The following is a 15,038-nucleotide window of genomic DNA, read 5'->3' on the forward strand; positions in this document are numbered from 1 at the left end:
GGAAACATATATACAGCCTAAACCTTCCCATTCCAACCCCTCCCTAGCATTCCATTAGTGGGATTAATCACATTTAGAATGTTGCAATGCCATCACCTTCCCACCATCCATTACTAGAAATTTCCCTTCACCTCAAACAGAAACCCTACACTCATTTCTTAACTCCCCATTGCCCCTTCCCCCACTTCTCGTAACCCATACTCTACTTTTCATCTCTATGGTCATATTCTCTGATACTTTCTTTGTGTTTCCCATGGGGCTTAAATTTAACCTCTTAAATCTATGATAATCTTGTTTTTATCTGATACCAACTTAACTTCAACAGGACACATAAATTATGTTCCCACACTCCTCCTTTCCCCCACCTTTATGTAGTTGCTGTAAAAAATTACATATTTTACATTGAGTCCAAAACCACTAATTTATCATTACAGTTTACGTATTTTATACCCTGTAGAAAGTAAATAGTGGAGTTACAAACCAAAAATACAGTAGTATTAGTATTTATATTTACCATGTGATCTTTACTGGAAATCTTAATTTCTTCATGTGGTTTCAGTCAATTGTTTAGTGTCCCTTCAATTCAGCCTGCTCAATTCCCTTTAGCATTTCTGACAGGACTTATCTACTGGTGATGAAGTCCCCCAGCTTTTGATTATCCGGAAATGTTTTCATCTCCCCTTAATTTTTAACCTCCAGGTGTTTGTGAATTTTCTAAGTCTCTGATGGTTATTGACTTCTATTTGTATTCCACTGTGATCAGAGAATGTGCTTTGAATAAATTCAAATTTTTTTTTTAATTTATTGAGGCTTGTTTTATGTCCCAGCATATGGTCTATTCTGGAGAAATATCCGTGATCACTAGAGAAGAATGTGTGTCCTGGTGATCTGGGATGTAATGTTCTATATATGTCTGTTAAATTTCTCTATATCTCTTTCTCCTTTCTTTGTTTCTCTGTCGGTAGGGCTCCCTTTAGTATCTGAAGTAGGGCAAGACTTTTATTAGCAAAATCTCTCAGCATTTGTTTGTCTCTGAAAAATTTAAGCTCTCCCTCAGATTTGAAGGAGAGTTTTGCTGGATAAAGTTTTCTTGGCTGGAAATTTTTCTCTCTCAGAGTTTTAAATATGTCATACCACTGCCTTCTTGCCTCCATGGTTGCTGCTAAGTAGTCACTACTTAATCTTATGTTGTTTCCTTTGTATGTGGTGAATTGCTTTTCTCTTGCTGCTTTCAGAACTTGCTCCTTCTCTTCAGTATTTGACAGTCTGATCAGAATATGTCTTGGAATGGGTTTATTTGGATTTATTCTATTTGGAGTTCGCTGGGCATTTATGCTTTGTGTATTTATATTGTGTAGAAGGTTTGGGAAGTTTTCCCCCAACAATTTCTTTGAATACTCTTTCTAGACCTTTACCCTTCTCTTCCCCTTCTGGAACACCAATGAGTCTTAAATTTAGACGTTTTATTTTATCTATCATATCCCTGAGATCTATTTCGATTTTTTTTAATTTTTTCCCCATTCTTTCTTTTGTTCTTTAATTTTCCATTCTGTGGTCCTTGAGGATGCTGAGTCGTTGTTCAACTTCCTCTAATCTTGTACTATGAGTATCCAAAATCTTTTTAATTTGGCCAACAGTTTCTTTTATTTCCATAAGATCATCTCTTTTTTATTTACTCTTGCAATTTCTTCTTTATGCTCTTCTAGGGTCTTCTCTATGTCCTTTATATCCTGTGTCACGCTCTTTTTCATGTCCTTTATATCCTGTGCCATGCTCTCATTGTTTGTCTTTAGTTCTTTGATTAATTGCACCAAGTACTATGTCTCTTCTGATCTTTTGATTTGGGTGTTTGGGTTTTGATTCTCCATATCATCTGGTTTTATCATATGCTTTAAAATTTTCTGTTGTTTTTGGGGTCTCGGCATTTGCTTTATTTGAATGGGTTCTCTCAGGATATAAAAAATACCAATCTCTAATTTGTCAGATCTACAGCTTGGCGGTGTACACTCTCTAACTAACCAGCAGATGGCGTCCGCGAGTCACCTATTCCCCTCAAGTCAGCTCTTCCCAACTTTGTCTTTGTTATGTGTGGGGATCTGATTCTTGTGGGGTTCAATTGGTGCACTAAGTTTGGGTGTGTTGTTGGTACTGTCCGCCCTGAATGTGGGGTGTGTGTCTGGGTGGTTAGGGAGGCAGGGCAGCTTTAATAATCAAACCTCCCAGGTGTTCCTGGAGATTTAAGTCTGTTGCAAGAGTCTAAGCCTTCATTTCAGTCTTACCACACACTGTCTCTGCCACTGACCCACAAGTCCTTGGTATTGGCGCAGGGTCCCTGGGATTTCCAAATGGGTCCCCCTTCTCAGCCATGCTCTTCCAGGACCTCTGCTGAGAGAAGGCTGTGCCACATCACAAGTGCACGCCGGCCCTCCAGGGAAGCCCTGGGCCGCCAGGCCATGTAAGGGCGCATCCAGCCTGTCGTTTCAGAATGCAGACTCCCAGTTTCACCAAATGCACAGTCCCTGTGGATTTAGCAGACCTTGTCCGGCTGGTGCATCACTGGAACTGGTGTTCTGGGTCACTTTCTGGCTTTTATCTAGTGTTTTTCACGGAGGTGTTTTTTTGCCCTGTCTCACCTAGCCACCGTCTTAGGTTCTCCACATATTTCTTTTTAGTTTCTAAATATTAGTAACAGCCAGAAGGAAATACCTGAAATTGTTGAACTGCAACCCAATAGCTTTGATTTTTGATAATGATTGTATAAATATATAGCTTTCGTCTTACAAACACGTGACTGTAAAAATCTTGTGACTGACTGATACCCCCTGTGCCAGTTTGGATATATTTTGTCCCCCAGAAAAAAAGCCATATTCTTTAATGCAATCTTGTGGTGGTAGATTGATTGATCTTTTTTATTAGGGTGTGACCTCCTGATTGAATGTTTCTATGGATATTTAACCCTGCCCATTCAGGGTGGGTCTTGAATTAATCACTGCAGTCCTCAAAAGAGCTCACAAACTAAAGGAGCTCAGAGCAGCTGAAAGGGAAATTTCAGAGAGAAGCTAGGAGCTAACACTGACACTGACACTTGGAGATGCATGGAGACGTTTGGAGATGCTATCCCAGAGTTTGCTCCGAAGAAGCTAAGAGAGGACACCGATACTTAGATGCACAGGGGCTGAAGAAGCTAAGAGAGACCCAGAGACATTTTGGAGAAAGCCATTTTGAAACACAACCTGGGAGCAAAGGAACAGCAGATGCTAGTCATGTGCCTTTCCAGCTGACAGAGGTGTTCAGGACTCCATCAGCCATTCTTCAGTGAAGGGATCATCTTGTTGATGCCTTAGTTTGGACATTTTTATGGCCTTGGGACTGTGAATTTGTAACAAAATAAACCCCCTTCATAAAAGCCAATCCATTCTGGTATTTGCATAACGGCACAATCAGCAAACTGGAACACCCCCTTTATCCGGTGTATGGTTAGATGAGTAATAAAATAAAGACATCCATGGGAGGAAAAAAATGGTAGACTAGGGTACCTCGAGATAGACAAAAGCTAGAGAAAAAGAGGTTACCTAATATGTACAGATTGACAACAAGGTTGAATTTAAACCTTTGGAAATGGTTAGAGGTGATGGTAGCTCATTCTTGGGATTATAAGAAATGGTAACGTATTGTAGGTGAATTTGATTGAAAGTGGTTGTTTAAAGTCATGTATGTAAATAAGTTCTTGCATGAACCACTACAAATGTAAAAAAAGTAAGAGGGAAAAATATGGGAAAAAATATGGGAAAAAAACAAAGCTATTGCAAACTATGGACTACAATTAAAAGTAATATTTTAATATTGTTTCATCAACAGTAACAAATTTACTATACCAATACTATCGGTCAACAATAGGGGAGGATGAGGAGTATGGGAGGATTTGGGTTTTATTTTTACTCTTCTCTGTTCTGGAGTAATGAAAATTTTCTAAGATCGATCATGGGGATGCATGCACAACACAGTGATGATACTGTGAGTCAGTGAATGTATACTTTGGATGGTTTGTGGTGTATGAATACATCTCAATAAAATTGAAAGAAGAAAAAAAAAAAGGAAACAGAGGCCAGAAGGAAGTAGCAACAATATTTTTGAAATGCTAAAGGAAAGAACTGCCAACATAGAATCCTAAACCCACCAAACATATCCTTTAGTAATGAAGAGGTAATTAGGAGATTATCAGATGAAGTGGGGAAAAAGCAATTTGTCACAAGCAGCTACACCCCAGAAGAATGGCTAAAGGAAGTTCCCTATCCAGAAAGGAAATGATAACCAAAAACTAAAAAAAATCTTGAAACATCAAGAAAGAGGAAAGAACACTGTAAGCAAAAGTATGGATAAATGCAACACTTCCCTTATACTCTTGAGTCTTCTAAACTATGATTGAAGATTGGGAGGAAAATTGTAACAGTCTGATGTGGTTCTAAAGGTATATAAAAGGAATATTTATGCCAATTATAATTACAAAACAACAGAGGATAAAGGGACTCAGGGAGCTAAGGTTTCTACACTTCTCTCAAATCGGTAAAATGTCAACAATAGTAGGCTATGATAAGTTATGCAAATAAGATGTAATATCTAAGTAACTAGTATAAAAACTATGCAAAGAGATATATTTAAAAAAACAAAACTACGCACACCCAGAGAGAGAGGGAAAGGCAGGAGTAAGAAATTAGAAGTAAAAAGAAAGAACAAATAAAAACCAAAAAATAAACTGTCAGGCTTATGCTCTAATTTATCAATAATGCCATTGAGTATAAACTGTCCAAATATACCAAGTAAAGACAGGAATTGTAAAAGTGGATTAAAAAATGTGATCTAACCATATGCTGTTTATAACAAACTCACTTCAAATGTAACTATATAGGCCAGTTGAAAGTAAATGATGGAAAAAGATACAGCACACAAACAACATTAAAACCAAGTAGCAACAGCTATAACAATATCAGATAAAGTAGATTTTATAACAGAGAAACATAACAGTGACAGATTCTTAAATTTATCATTTTAAAATGATAACAGTTGATCCACCAAGAATCTGCAACAATATTAAATGTGTATGCACCAAACAAGAGCATCAAATCCATGAGCTAAAAACTGATAAAGCTCACAAATAAAACAGACAAATACAAAATTACAGTTGGGAACTTCAGTAACCTATTCTCTGCAATTGATGGAACTATGGACTGAAAATCAGTAAAGATATAAAAGAACTGAACAATGCCATCAATCTGCATGATTAAATTTGACATCAACAGAGAAATCTACCCAACAATGGCAGAATACACTCTTTTAGAGTGTTTATGGAACATTAAGCAAGATAGACCATATTATGGGTCATAAAACAAACTCAACAAATTAAAAGAACTGAAACCACACAGTGTGTTTCTCCCACCCAATGGATTCAACCAGAAACCAATAACAGAAAGATAAACAGGAAATACATCAAAAATTTAGAAACCTAAAACATATTTCAAAAACAACGCATAATCAAAAAGGAAGTCTCAAAAGAAACAGAGCAGTGGCTATGTAAGGCTCGGAAAAGATAGAGGGATTGAGATGTGACTGCCAAGGGGTATGGGGTTTTTCTTTGGGGAGTAATGAAAATGTTCTAAAATTGACTGTGGTGAAGAATATACAACTCTGAATATACTAAAAGCCACTGATTGTACACTTTTTATGGACTATATGGTATATGCCCATATCTCAATAAAACTGATTCTTAGAAAGAAAAAAAAGAAAATCTCAAGGGAAATTTAAAATTATGTATTGAACTGAAAGAAAATGAAAATACAACATATCAAAATTTGTGGGCACGGCTAAATCACACTAAGACAGCAAAAAAAGGAAAACAACAGACCAATATCCTTCATGAACAGATACAAAAATTAACACATTAACAAATAGAATTCAGCAATATATAAAAAGATTTATATACTATGACCAAGTGGGATTTAAGCCAGAAAAATCAATGTAATCAATCATACTATCAGGCCAAAGGAAAAATCAGCACATGATCATATCAATCAACATACAAAAAAAGCTCTGACAACATTCAAAACTCTCAGAAACAGAGCGGGACTTTTGGCTTCTGAGCAGGTACCTTCATGTCGTGCGTGATGAGACAGCAATTCAAAATGGATGATGTTGCAAAGGGCAAGAAGATTTTTGTTCAGAAGTGTGCCCAGTGCCACACCGTAGAAAAGGGAGGCAAGCCCAAGACTGGACCAAATCTGCATGGTCTGTGTGGGCGGAAGACAGGTCATGCCCCTGGATTCCCTTATACAGAAGCCAACAAGAACAAAGGTATCACTTGGGAAGACGAAACACTGACGGAATATTTGGAGAATCCCAAGAAGTACATCACTGGATAAAAAATGATCTTTGCTGGCATTAAGAAGGTAGAAAAGGAAGACCTGATAGCTTATCTCAAAAAAAGCTATTAATGAGTAACAGTTGGCCACTGTGTTATTTATTACAAAACAGGTATGTCTTGTGACTTTTTTACATGTACCATATTTAAATTGATCTCATACACCAGAATTCAGATCATGAATGGCTGACAGTATTTGTGTTGGACAATCCTGAGTTAAATTAAGTTTAGCTTATAGTTAAATGAATATGATCAAATTTTTCAAATTTTGATAATAATTCTGGTTTGGCAAGTGCTATCACTATTTCCCCCTTATAAAGGTTTAATTGGATTTGAGGCTAGGTTGAATTAGTAATGTTCAACTTTTCACAAAGATGAATGTCAACTCACAACCTATAGGGGATTGGTTTTATATTTAGGTTTACGTAACCGGTTTTATGAATATATTTAAATATTAGGGAAATCCCTTCACTATCTCATAGAACAGAGCAAGACTCACTCGGTTCCAGTTGGTGTTCATCAGCCTGTTCAAAGGCAGGTGCTAAAAATAAGCTATGTCCACTTTATCTTTCTGGTCTTAACTGTGTCAATCTAATTAAAATTCCCTGTATCTGAAATGTTGCCTTTTAATTAACAAAAGGCATTTTGGTGTTGTTTATGTATAATACTAAATAAAGAATGCTGTACACTTCTCTTTAAAAAAACAAACAACAAAAAAAAACTGTCAGAAAAATAGGTCCTCAACTGGATAAAGAGCATCTACAAAACACCTACATCTAACATTATACTTAATGGTGGAAGCTCTCACTCCTCTTATACAACATAGTTGGAAGTTCAAGCCACTGGAATAAAGCAAGGAAAAGAAATAAAAGCCATAAAGATCAAATGGGAAGAAATAAAACTGCCCCATTCCCAGATGACAGGACAGTTTACCCAGAAAACCGAAGGAATCTACCAAAAAATTAGAACTTATTAATGAGTTAAGTAAGTTTACAAGATACAGTAAACACAAAAATCAATTGTATTTCTATATACCAGTATGAACCACTACTCACCAATTTTAAAAATACCATTTATGATAGCTCATAAAATAAGAAAGACTTGGCTGAAAAGCTAGAAAAACATGTATAGGATGTGTATGCTGAAAACTACAAAACACTGGTGAAAGAAATCAAAGATCTAAATAAATGGAAAGACATACTATGTTCATGGATTGAAAGACATACAACAGTAAAGATGTCAATTATTGCCTAATTGATAAAAAGTTTTACCCAAAGTTCCTCTCAAAATCTCAGCAAGTTTTTTTAAGACATATGTTAGTTTATTCTAAAATTACATGGAAAGGTAAAGGAACTAGAATAGCTCAAACAATTTTGAGAAAGAATAATAATGAAGGATCCATCTACCATTTTCAAGATGTATACAGCTACAGTAATCAAGCCTGTGTAGTATTGGTAGAGGGATATACACATAAATCAGTGGAAAAGAATAAAGAAGCAGAAATATACTCATAAAAATATGCCTATTTGACTTTGAACAAAGGTGTAAAAGCAATTTAATAGAGGAAAGATAGTCTTTTCAGCAAATGATACTGAACATCCATAGGCAAATATATAAACCTTTTCCTAAAGCTCACACTTAATATAAAAACTAACTGAAAATGGATCATGGACTTAAACGTAAAATTATAAAACTTTCAGAGAAAAACACAGGAGAAAATCTTTGGGATCTAAGTTGACTTCAGACCAAAGCACAATCTTTAAAAAGAAAAACGGACAAAATGAACTTCATCAAAATTTAAAACTCTTGCTCTGTGAAAGACCCTCTATTAAGAAGATAATACTGCAAGCCACATATCTGAAAAAGGACCAGTATGTAGAATTCACATACAGCTGCACTCCTGGATCCCAGAGAAATGACTTCTGTTCACACAAAAACCTTTATATTAATGTTTATAACAACTTTATTCCTAATAGCCCAAAACTGGAAAGACCCAGACGTCCTTCAACAGATGCATCATTAAACAAACTGTGGAACATTCATGCCATGAAATATTGCCCAGCAATAAAAAAAAAGTGAATTATTAATACATACAACCTGGATGAATCACCAGAGAACTATCTTGCATTAAAAAAGTCGATCTCAAAATGATATAGACTATATCACTCCATTTATACTACATTCATGAAATGACAAAATTATGAAAATGGGAAATAGATCAGAGGTTCTCTGGAGTTAAGGAGGAAGCAGGGTAGAAGGGAAGGTGATGCCACAATAAAAGGACAACATTAATGGGGGTCTGGTCAACCAAGATCGTGGCAAAAGATGCTCCAGGCTTACGTCCCTTCACACAATCTTTGGACAACTTTCAAAAACTGGAGGAGCCAGCTTCCTCAAAACTCCAGAAAACAGTTAGGGTTGCAGTAACTGAGCAAGTGCCAAAGCAAGGTAAAGTAGCCTGAAAAAAGGTAATCTAAGCTCACATTGCCATTGCTAGTCCTTCACCCAACCCCTCCCTGGTTTGCTGGGCAGCCAACCTGGGCTTCCACTGTGGGACCCTGGTCCTGTTCCAGAGGGAGCTGAGTAGCCCTATGTGCATGCTGGAGTACTTTATATCAGTGCCAATCATCAGGCAGAAGCCTGAAAGACTGAACCAAGAAACCTGTCACCAGCTCACAAGTCTTGAGGTAGAGAAGCAGCTTGCAGACAGCTAAGGCAGTGTAAGAAACAATTAAGTCAAGAGGCCTAGGGCAAAGGACCAACCCCCCCACCCCCCATTAAGTGATACAACAGAGCACCCAGGAGGATGTTAAAGTCTATTTCAAAAGAAGTAGAGAGGGCATTCAAACTCTTGTAAATTGTAAATGGGGGAATTCCAGAACGCCAGAAGCAAGCACAAGCCCAAGAAAAGAATCAGGCTCCACTGCTCCACACTGGCAGACTGGGACCCTAGACGTCATCTAGTCATTGTTTCCACAGTTCCTATATCTTCAAAAATTATTTGTTCACATTTTCTTTTTTTTTAGCTAGCTGTTGCAGCAGGAGTATTAGCTTACTGCAACTTGTTACATCCAACCTGAAAGAGGAAACTCGAGCATAACAACTGATACTGAAGTCCTAAAAGAACATTTTGAGAAATAAAAATTAAAAGAATCATTCTTGAACATAGATACCAATATTTTAAACAAAATATTAACAAACCAAATCAATAATTATAAAAAGGTTAATACTTTATAACCAAGTCAAGTTTATCCAGGAAACATAGTTGATTTAACTTTTAAAAAATCAAGGTAATTTATCACATAACAGATTAAAGAATGCCTCTCAACTGGGAAAGAAATGGTTTTCTTCACTCCTTGGAACCAAAGGCTCTACCTGTTTATTGTTTAATGACAAAAAGTTTCTAGTGAATGCTATTTCCAAGGCCTTGTGATTTTTATCTCTAATTAACAGTTTTTAAATAATTTACCTGATATCATTAGCTTCCAAACCGCTAATAGCAAACTTTGAAAGTCTGCTATTTTGTATAATTAAATCTACCTATTAAGATATATAAAAAAACAGACTTCCCTATACAGCATTAGAGTGCCTTCAGTTTACAAAAAATAATATTGTCAGCCTGGTTAGGAACTTCAGTATCTGTCCAGTTTCCTAAATATTATTGCCAAAGTATTATTTTAGGAGAAGTGAAAAATGATTGTGTGACGATTTGATAATTCCAATTCCAGACCCTAAATTTCAAACACAAACTTTTGAAGAAATGTCAAACAAAAATTTTCGTGAAATATCTCCAAATTTTATAGAAAGGCAATGGAAGCATAGATTTCCTTTCAAGAATAAAACTTAAAACAACTTAGCTAAAATGTACCAAATTACATTGTGTATAGCTTCAAACCTAGCAGCTCCCTTATTTTAACTTACCTCCTTCCTTGGCGACTGAATACAAACGTCTTTTAATTTAGGTGTTGAACAAAGAACTGATTTTGTAGAATTTGTGCTAAAATCATTGGAAAGACCTAAAAGAAAAAAAAAATGAAATATGGTGTAATATGTATTGGTTAAATTACAAATAGCCTTATATTACATGTGAATAAGTCTATTCACTCTTTAAACACAATTAGCTTAAATGAAGTTCCTGGAAGGCATCAGGAACTGGGAAAGGAAAACAAGATTCTTCAAGAAATAAGTGCCAGCTCTTCCTTCAGGGATTTTATAGAAGAGATGTTTTTTCATTTGTCCTCATTTCTTTGATTTGTCTATTATCTTATTCTAATACTCTCATGCCAATCTGCACTTAGAAAACAGCTGCCATAACTCACCATTTCTTTAGAAAGGTACGAAAACTACCAAATATTATCTCGAATTCTCCAAGAATTCTGCACATTTATTTCCACGATGAAATACTTTCTCTTTTGTATAATAATTAAGGACTTCCAGACTAGAGGAATCTGGTGTGAACTAAACAGGACGACAATTTATTCTCATTTTTGCCAGTTTTATCCTCAGTGTAAACAGGGTACATGAAGGATTGCATGTACCCAATTTATATATTTAAATTTATAAATATTTAAATACTAAAACATATTTGCTACATTTGATATTAATATGACAAATTTGTATTCTCATCCATGCCCACCCTCAAAGTCCATTAAGAAATGAAGCCTTACTTTTTTCTTCAAAACAGTCTTGTAGGATTTTGAATATGTTCTGGTCTTGCTTTGTATTAATGTCAGGTACCCTAAGGAGAAGGAAAGAAGTGAATATGTAATATCCTTTCCAGGAGATGCTTGTTATTTATATTATCATCTACTTAGAAAATTCCTTTTCTCCTTTCTGTAATATTACAGAATATTAATTACTTATGGGCAAAATATCACCTTTACTATTTGAAGGCAATACAAGCACCTGAAGGTCCAAAAAAAAGTACATGAAGTAGTATGTGACTATCTACATTAACAATTATATTCCTTGATTGGTCATCTAAAGCTGTTTCAGACTACTGCTATATCTCAATAAGAAGGATAAAGGACTAGGAAGAATATTCAAAGAAATTGTGAGGGAAAACTTCCCAATCTTTCTAAACAATATAAACACGTAAATCACAGATGCCCAACGAACTCCAAAAGAATAAATCCAAATAACCCACTCCGAGACATATTCTCATCACACTGTCAAATGCTGAAGAGAAGAAGCAAATTTTGAAAATAGCAAGAGAGTAGTGATTCACCACAATAAAAGGGAAACAACATAAGACTACATAGTGATTACTCAGTGGCCACCATGAAGGTAAGACGGCAGTGGTATGACATATTTAAAAATCTGAAAGAGAAAAACTGCCAACCAAGAATTCTTTATCCAACAAAGCTCTCCTTCAAATTTGAGGGAGGGCTTGAAATTTTCTCAAACAAATGCTGAGAGAATTTGCTAACAAGAGGTCTGCCCTACAAGAAATACTAAAGAGAGCTCTACCAGCTGAGAAAAACAGGACGGAAAGAGACATCTGGAGAAAGGAACAGAACTAAAGGGTTTTAGTAAATGTACACTAAAGGAAATAAAGAGAGAGAGGGAAAAAAATACATCTGACAAATAAAAACCAAAGGATATGATGGCTGATTGAAGAACTGCGCTCACAATAAAAATATTAAATGTGTAAACTCCCCAATTAAGAGATAAAGATTGGCAAAATGGATTAAAACATGAACCATCAATATGTCGCTTATAAGAGACTCATCTTAGAATCAGACATACAAAGAAATTGAAAGTGAAAGGGTGGAAAAAATATTCCATGCAAGTTAGAGGAAAAAGAAAGCAGAAGTAGCAATATTAATCTCAGATAAAACAGACTTTAAATGCAAAGATGTCATAAGATACAAAGGACGACATTACATAATAATAAAAGGGAAAATTCCACAAGAAGAAATAGCAAACAAGGTGCCCCAAATACATGAGACAAATATTGGCAAAACTGAAGGAAGCAATAGATCTTTCCACAATAATTGTGGGAGACTTCAATACATCACTCGACTATAGATAGATCAACCGGACAGAGGCCCAATAAGGAAACTGGGAACCTAAATTATGTGACAAGCGAATTAGATTTAACAGACATATATGGAGCATTACATCCCAAATCACCAGGATACTCATTCTTATCCAGTGCTCATGGAACTTTCTCCAGAATAGATAATATGCTGGGGCATAAAACAAGCCTCAAAAAATTAAAAAAAAAAATTTTTAATTATTCATACCACATTCTTGGACCACAACTGAATACAACTAGAAGTCAAAAAACATCAAAGATCTATAACATTCACAAATATCTAGAGCCTAAACAACACACTCCTAAACAATCAGTGGATTAAAGAAAAATTGCAAGAGAAATTGCTAAATATCTAGAGAAGAATCAAAACGTGAGCACAACATATAAAAACTTATGGGATGCAGAGAAGGCAATATTGAGAGGGAATTTTTTAAATCTAAATGCATACATTAAAAAGGAAGAAAGATCTAAAATCAAAGAACTAATGGAACAAATGAAGAAGCTAGGAAAATGAACAGCAAACTAATCATAAACCAAGTAGAAGAAAAGAAATAACAAGGATGAAAGCAGAAATAAATGATATCGAGAACAAAAAAAAAAAAAAGAGACAAGAAATAAAACCAAAAGTTGGTTTTCTTCGAGAAGATCAATAAGATTCACAACCCCTTAGCTAGACTGAAAAAATCAAAACGAGAGAAGACCCAAATAAACAAAACAATAAATGAAAGAGGGGACATTACTGCGGATCCCAAAGAAATTTTAAAAATCCTAAGAGGATACTATGAACAACTGTATGCCAACAAACTAGATAATTTAGAGGAAATGGATAATATCCTGGAAACACATGAACAACCTAGTCTGACCAGAGAAGAAACAGAAGGCAGTGGTGTGATATAGTTAACATACTAAAAGAGAAAAACCACCAATCAAGAATTTTATATCCAGCAAGACTGCCCAACAAATATGAGGGAGAGTTTAAAATATTCTCTGACAGACAATGAGAGAGTTTGTGAAAAAATACCTGTGCTACAGGAAATACTAAAGGGAGCACTACAGATGGAAAAGAATGGGGTGGGAGGTTTGGAGCAAAATTTTGGGTGGTGGTAGCACAGCAATGTAAGTATACTGAACAAAGATGACTGTGAGCAAGGTTGAAAGAGGAAGGTCAGGGGCATGAGGGACACCAGAAGGAAAGAGGGAAGAGAAAGAATGGGACTGTATAACTTAGTAAAACCTAGAGTGGTCAACGATTGTAATAAAATCTACAAATAAGCTTTTACATGAGGGAGAACAAATGAATACAGAACTTGCAAGGGGTTAAAAATGGGGTGGTATTGATGAAAAAATATAAGCAATGCAAAGTAGAGCCTATAATTAACAGAAACATTATGCTTCCTTTAATGTAACAAAAGCAGTACACCAAAGCTAAATGCCTGTAAGAGTGGGATGTAAGGGAGGGGTATGGGATTCTTGGCATTGGTGACGTTGTCTCACTCTTTTATTGTACTTTAATTTTATCTTTTCTTTTGTTGCTTTTTAGCTGTCTTTTTTTTCTTTCTTTTTCGTTTTCTTTTGTCTCTATTCTTTTTGACTCTTCCTCTTCCTTTTTGGAAGAAATGGAAATGTCTTACACAGATAATGGTGGTGGTGTTGAATGCATAATTATGTGATTACACAGGGAACCATCAATTGTTTACTTAGGATAGAATGTATGGTGCAGGAATAAACCTGTCATAAAAATAACGACTTGATGAAGGATAAGATGGTTTATTCAAGAAATGTCTCCACGGTTATAACGTTGAATGTAAATGGATTAAACTCCCCAATTAAAAGATACAGATTCGCAGAATGGATCAAAAAAAATGAACCATCAATATGTTGCATGCAAGAGACTCATCTTAGACACAGGGACACAAAGAAATTGAAAGTGAAAGGATGGAAAAAAATATTTCATGCAAGCTACAGCCAAAAGAAAGCAGGTGTACCAATATTAATCTCAGATAAATTAGACTTTAAATACAAGGATGTTATGAGAGACAAAAAAGGTCAATACATACTAAAAAAGGGGCAATTCAACAAGAAGAAATAACAATCACAAATGTTTATGCACCCAATCAAGGTGCCACAAAACACATGAGACAAACACTGGCAAAACTAAAGAAAGCAATTGATGTTTCCACAAAAATTGTGGGAGACTTCAACACATCATTCTCCCCTATAGATAGATCAACCAGACAGAAGACCAATAAGGAAACTGAACACCTAAACAATCTGATAATGAATTGGATTTAACAGACATATATAGAACATTACATCCCAATTCACCAGGATACACATTCTTCTCTAGTGGTCACGGAACTTTTTCCAGAATAGATCATATGCTGGGACATAAAACAAGCCTCAATAAATTTAAAAAGATTGAAATTACTCAAAGCACATTCTCTGACCACAATGGAATACAATTAGAAGTCAATAACCATCAGAGACTTAGAAAATTCACAAACAACTAGAGGTTAAACAATACACTCCTAAATAATCAGTGGGTTAAAGAAGAAATAGCAAGAGAAATTGCTAAATATATAAAGA

The 15,038-nt window shown here is 35.4% G+C and overlaps 1 protein-coding gene across 2 annotated transcripts in view; it reads right to left on the reverse strand.

The window, feature by feature from the left end:
- Positions 1-15,038, reverse strand: part of CENPC (centromere protein C) — a 130,180-nt gene that overhangs the window by 82,257 nt on the left and 32,885 nt on the right. For both annotated transcript variants that reach the window (XM_037829897.1, XM_037829896.1), the window contains exons 3-4: positions 11,080-11,150; positions 10,334-10,428 (exon numbers count right to left, since the gene is read on the reverse strand). In XM_037829897.1, the coding sequence (XP_037685825.1) occupies positions 10,334-10,428; positions 11,080-11,150 (166 nt within the window). The remainder of the gene's footprint in view (positions 1-10,333; positions 10,429-11,079; positions 11,151-15,038) is intronic.

The sequence above is a fragment of the Choloepus didactylus genome, chromosome 3 (assembly GCF_015220235.1).
Source record: "Choloepus didactylus isolate mChoDid1 chromosome 3, mChoDid1.pri, whole genome shotgun sequence".
Taxonomy (NCBI): Eukaryota; Metazoa; Chordata; class Mammalia; order Pilosa; family Megalonychidae; genus Choloepus; species Choloepus didactylus.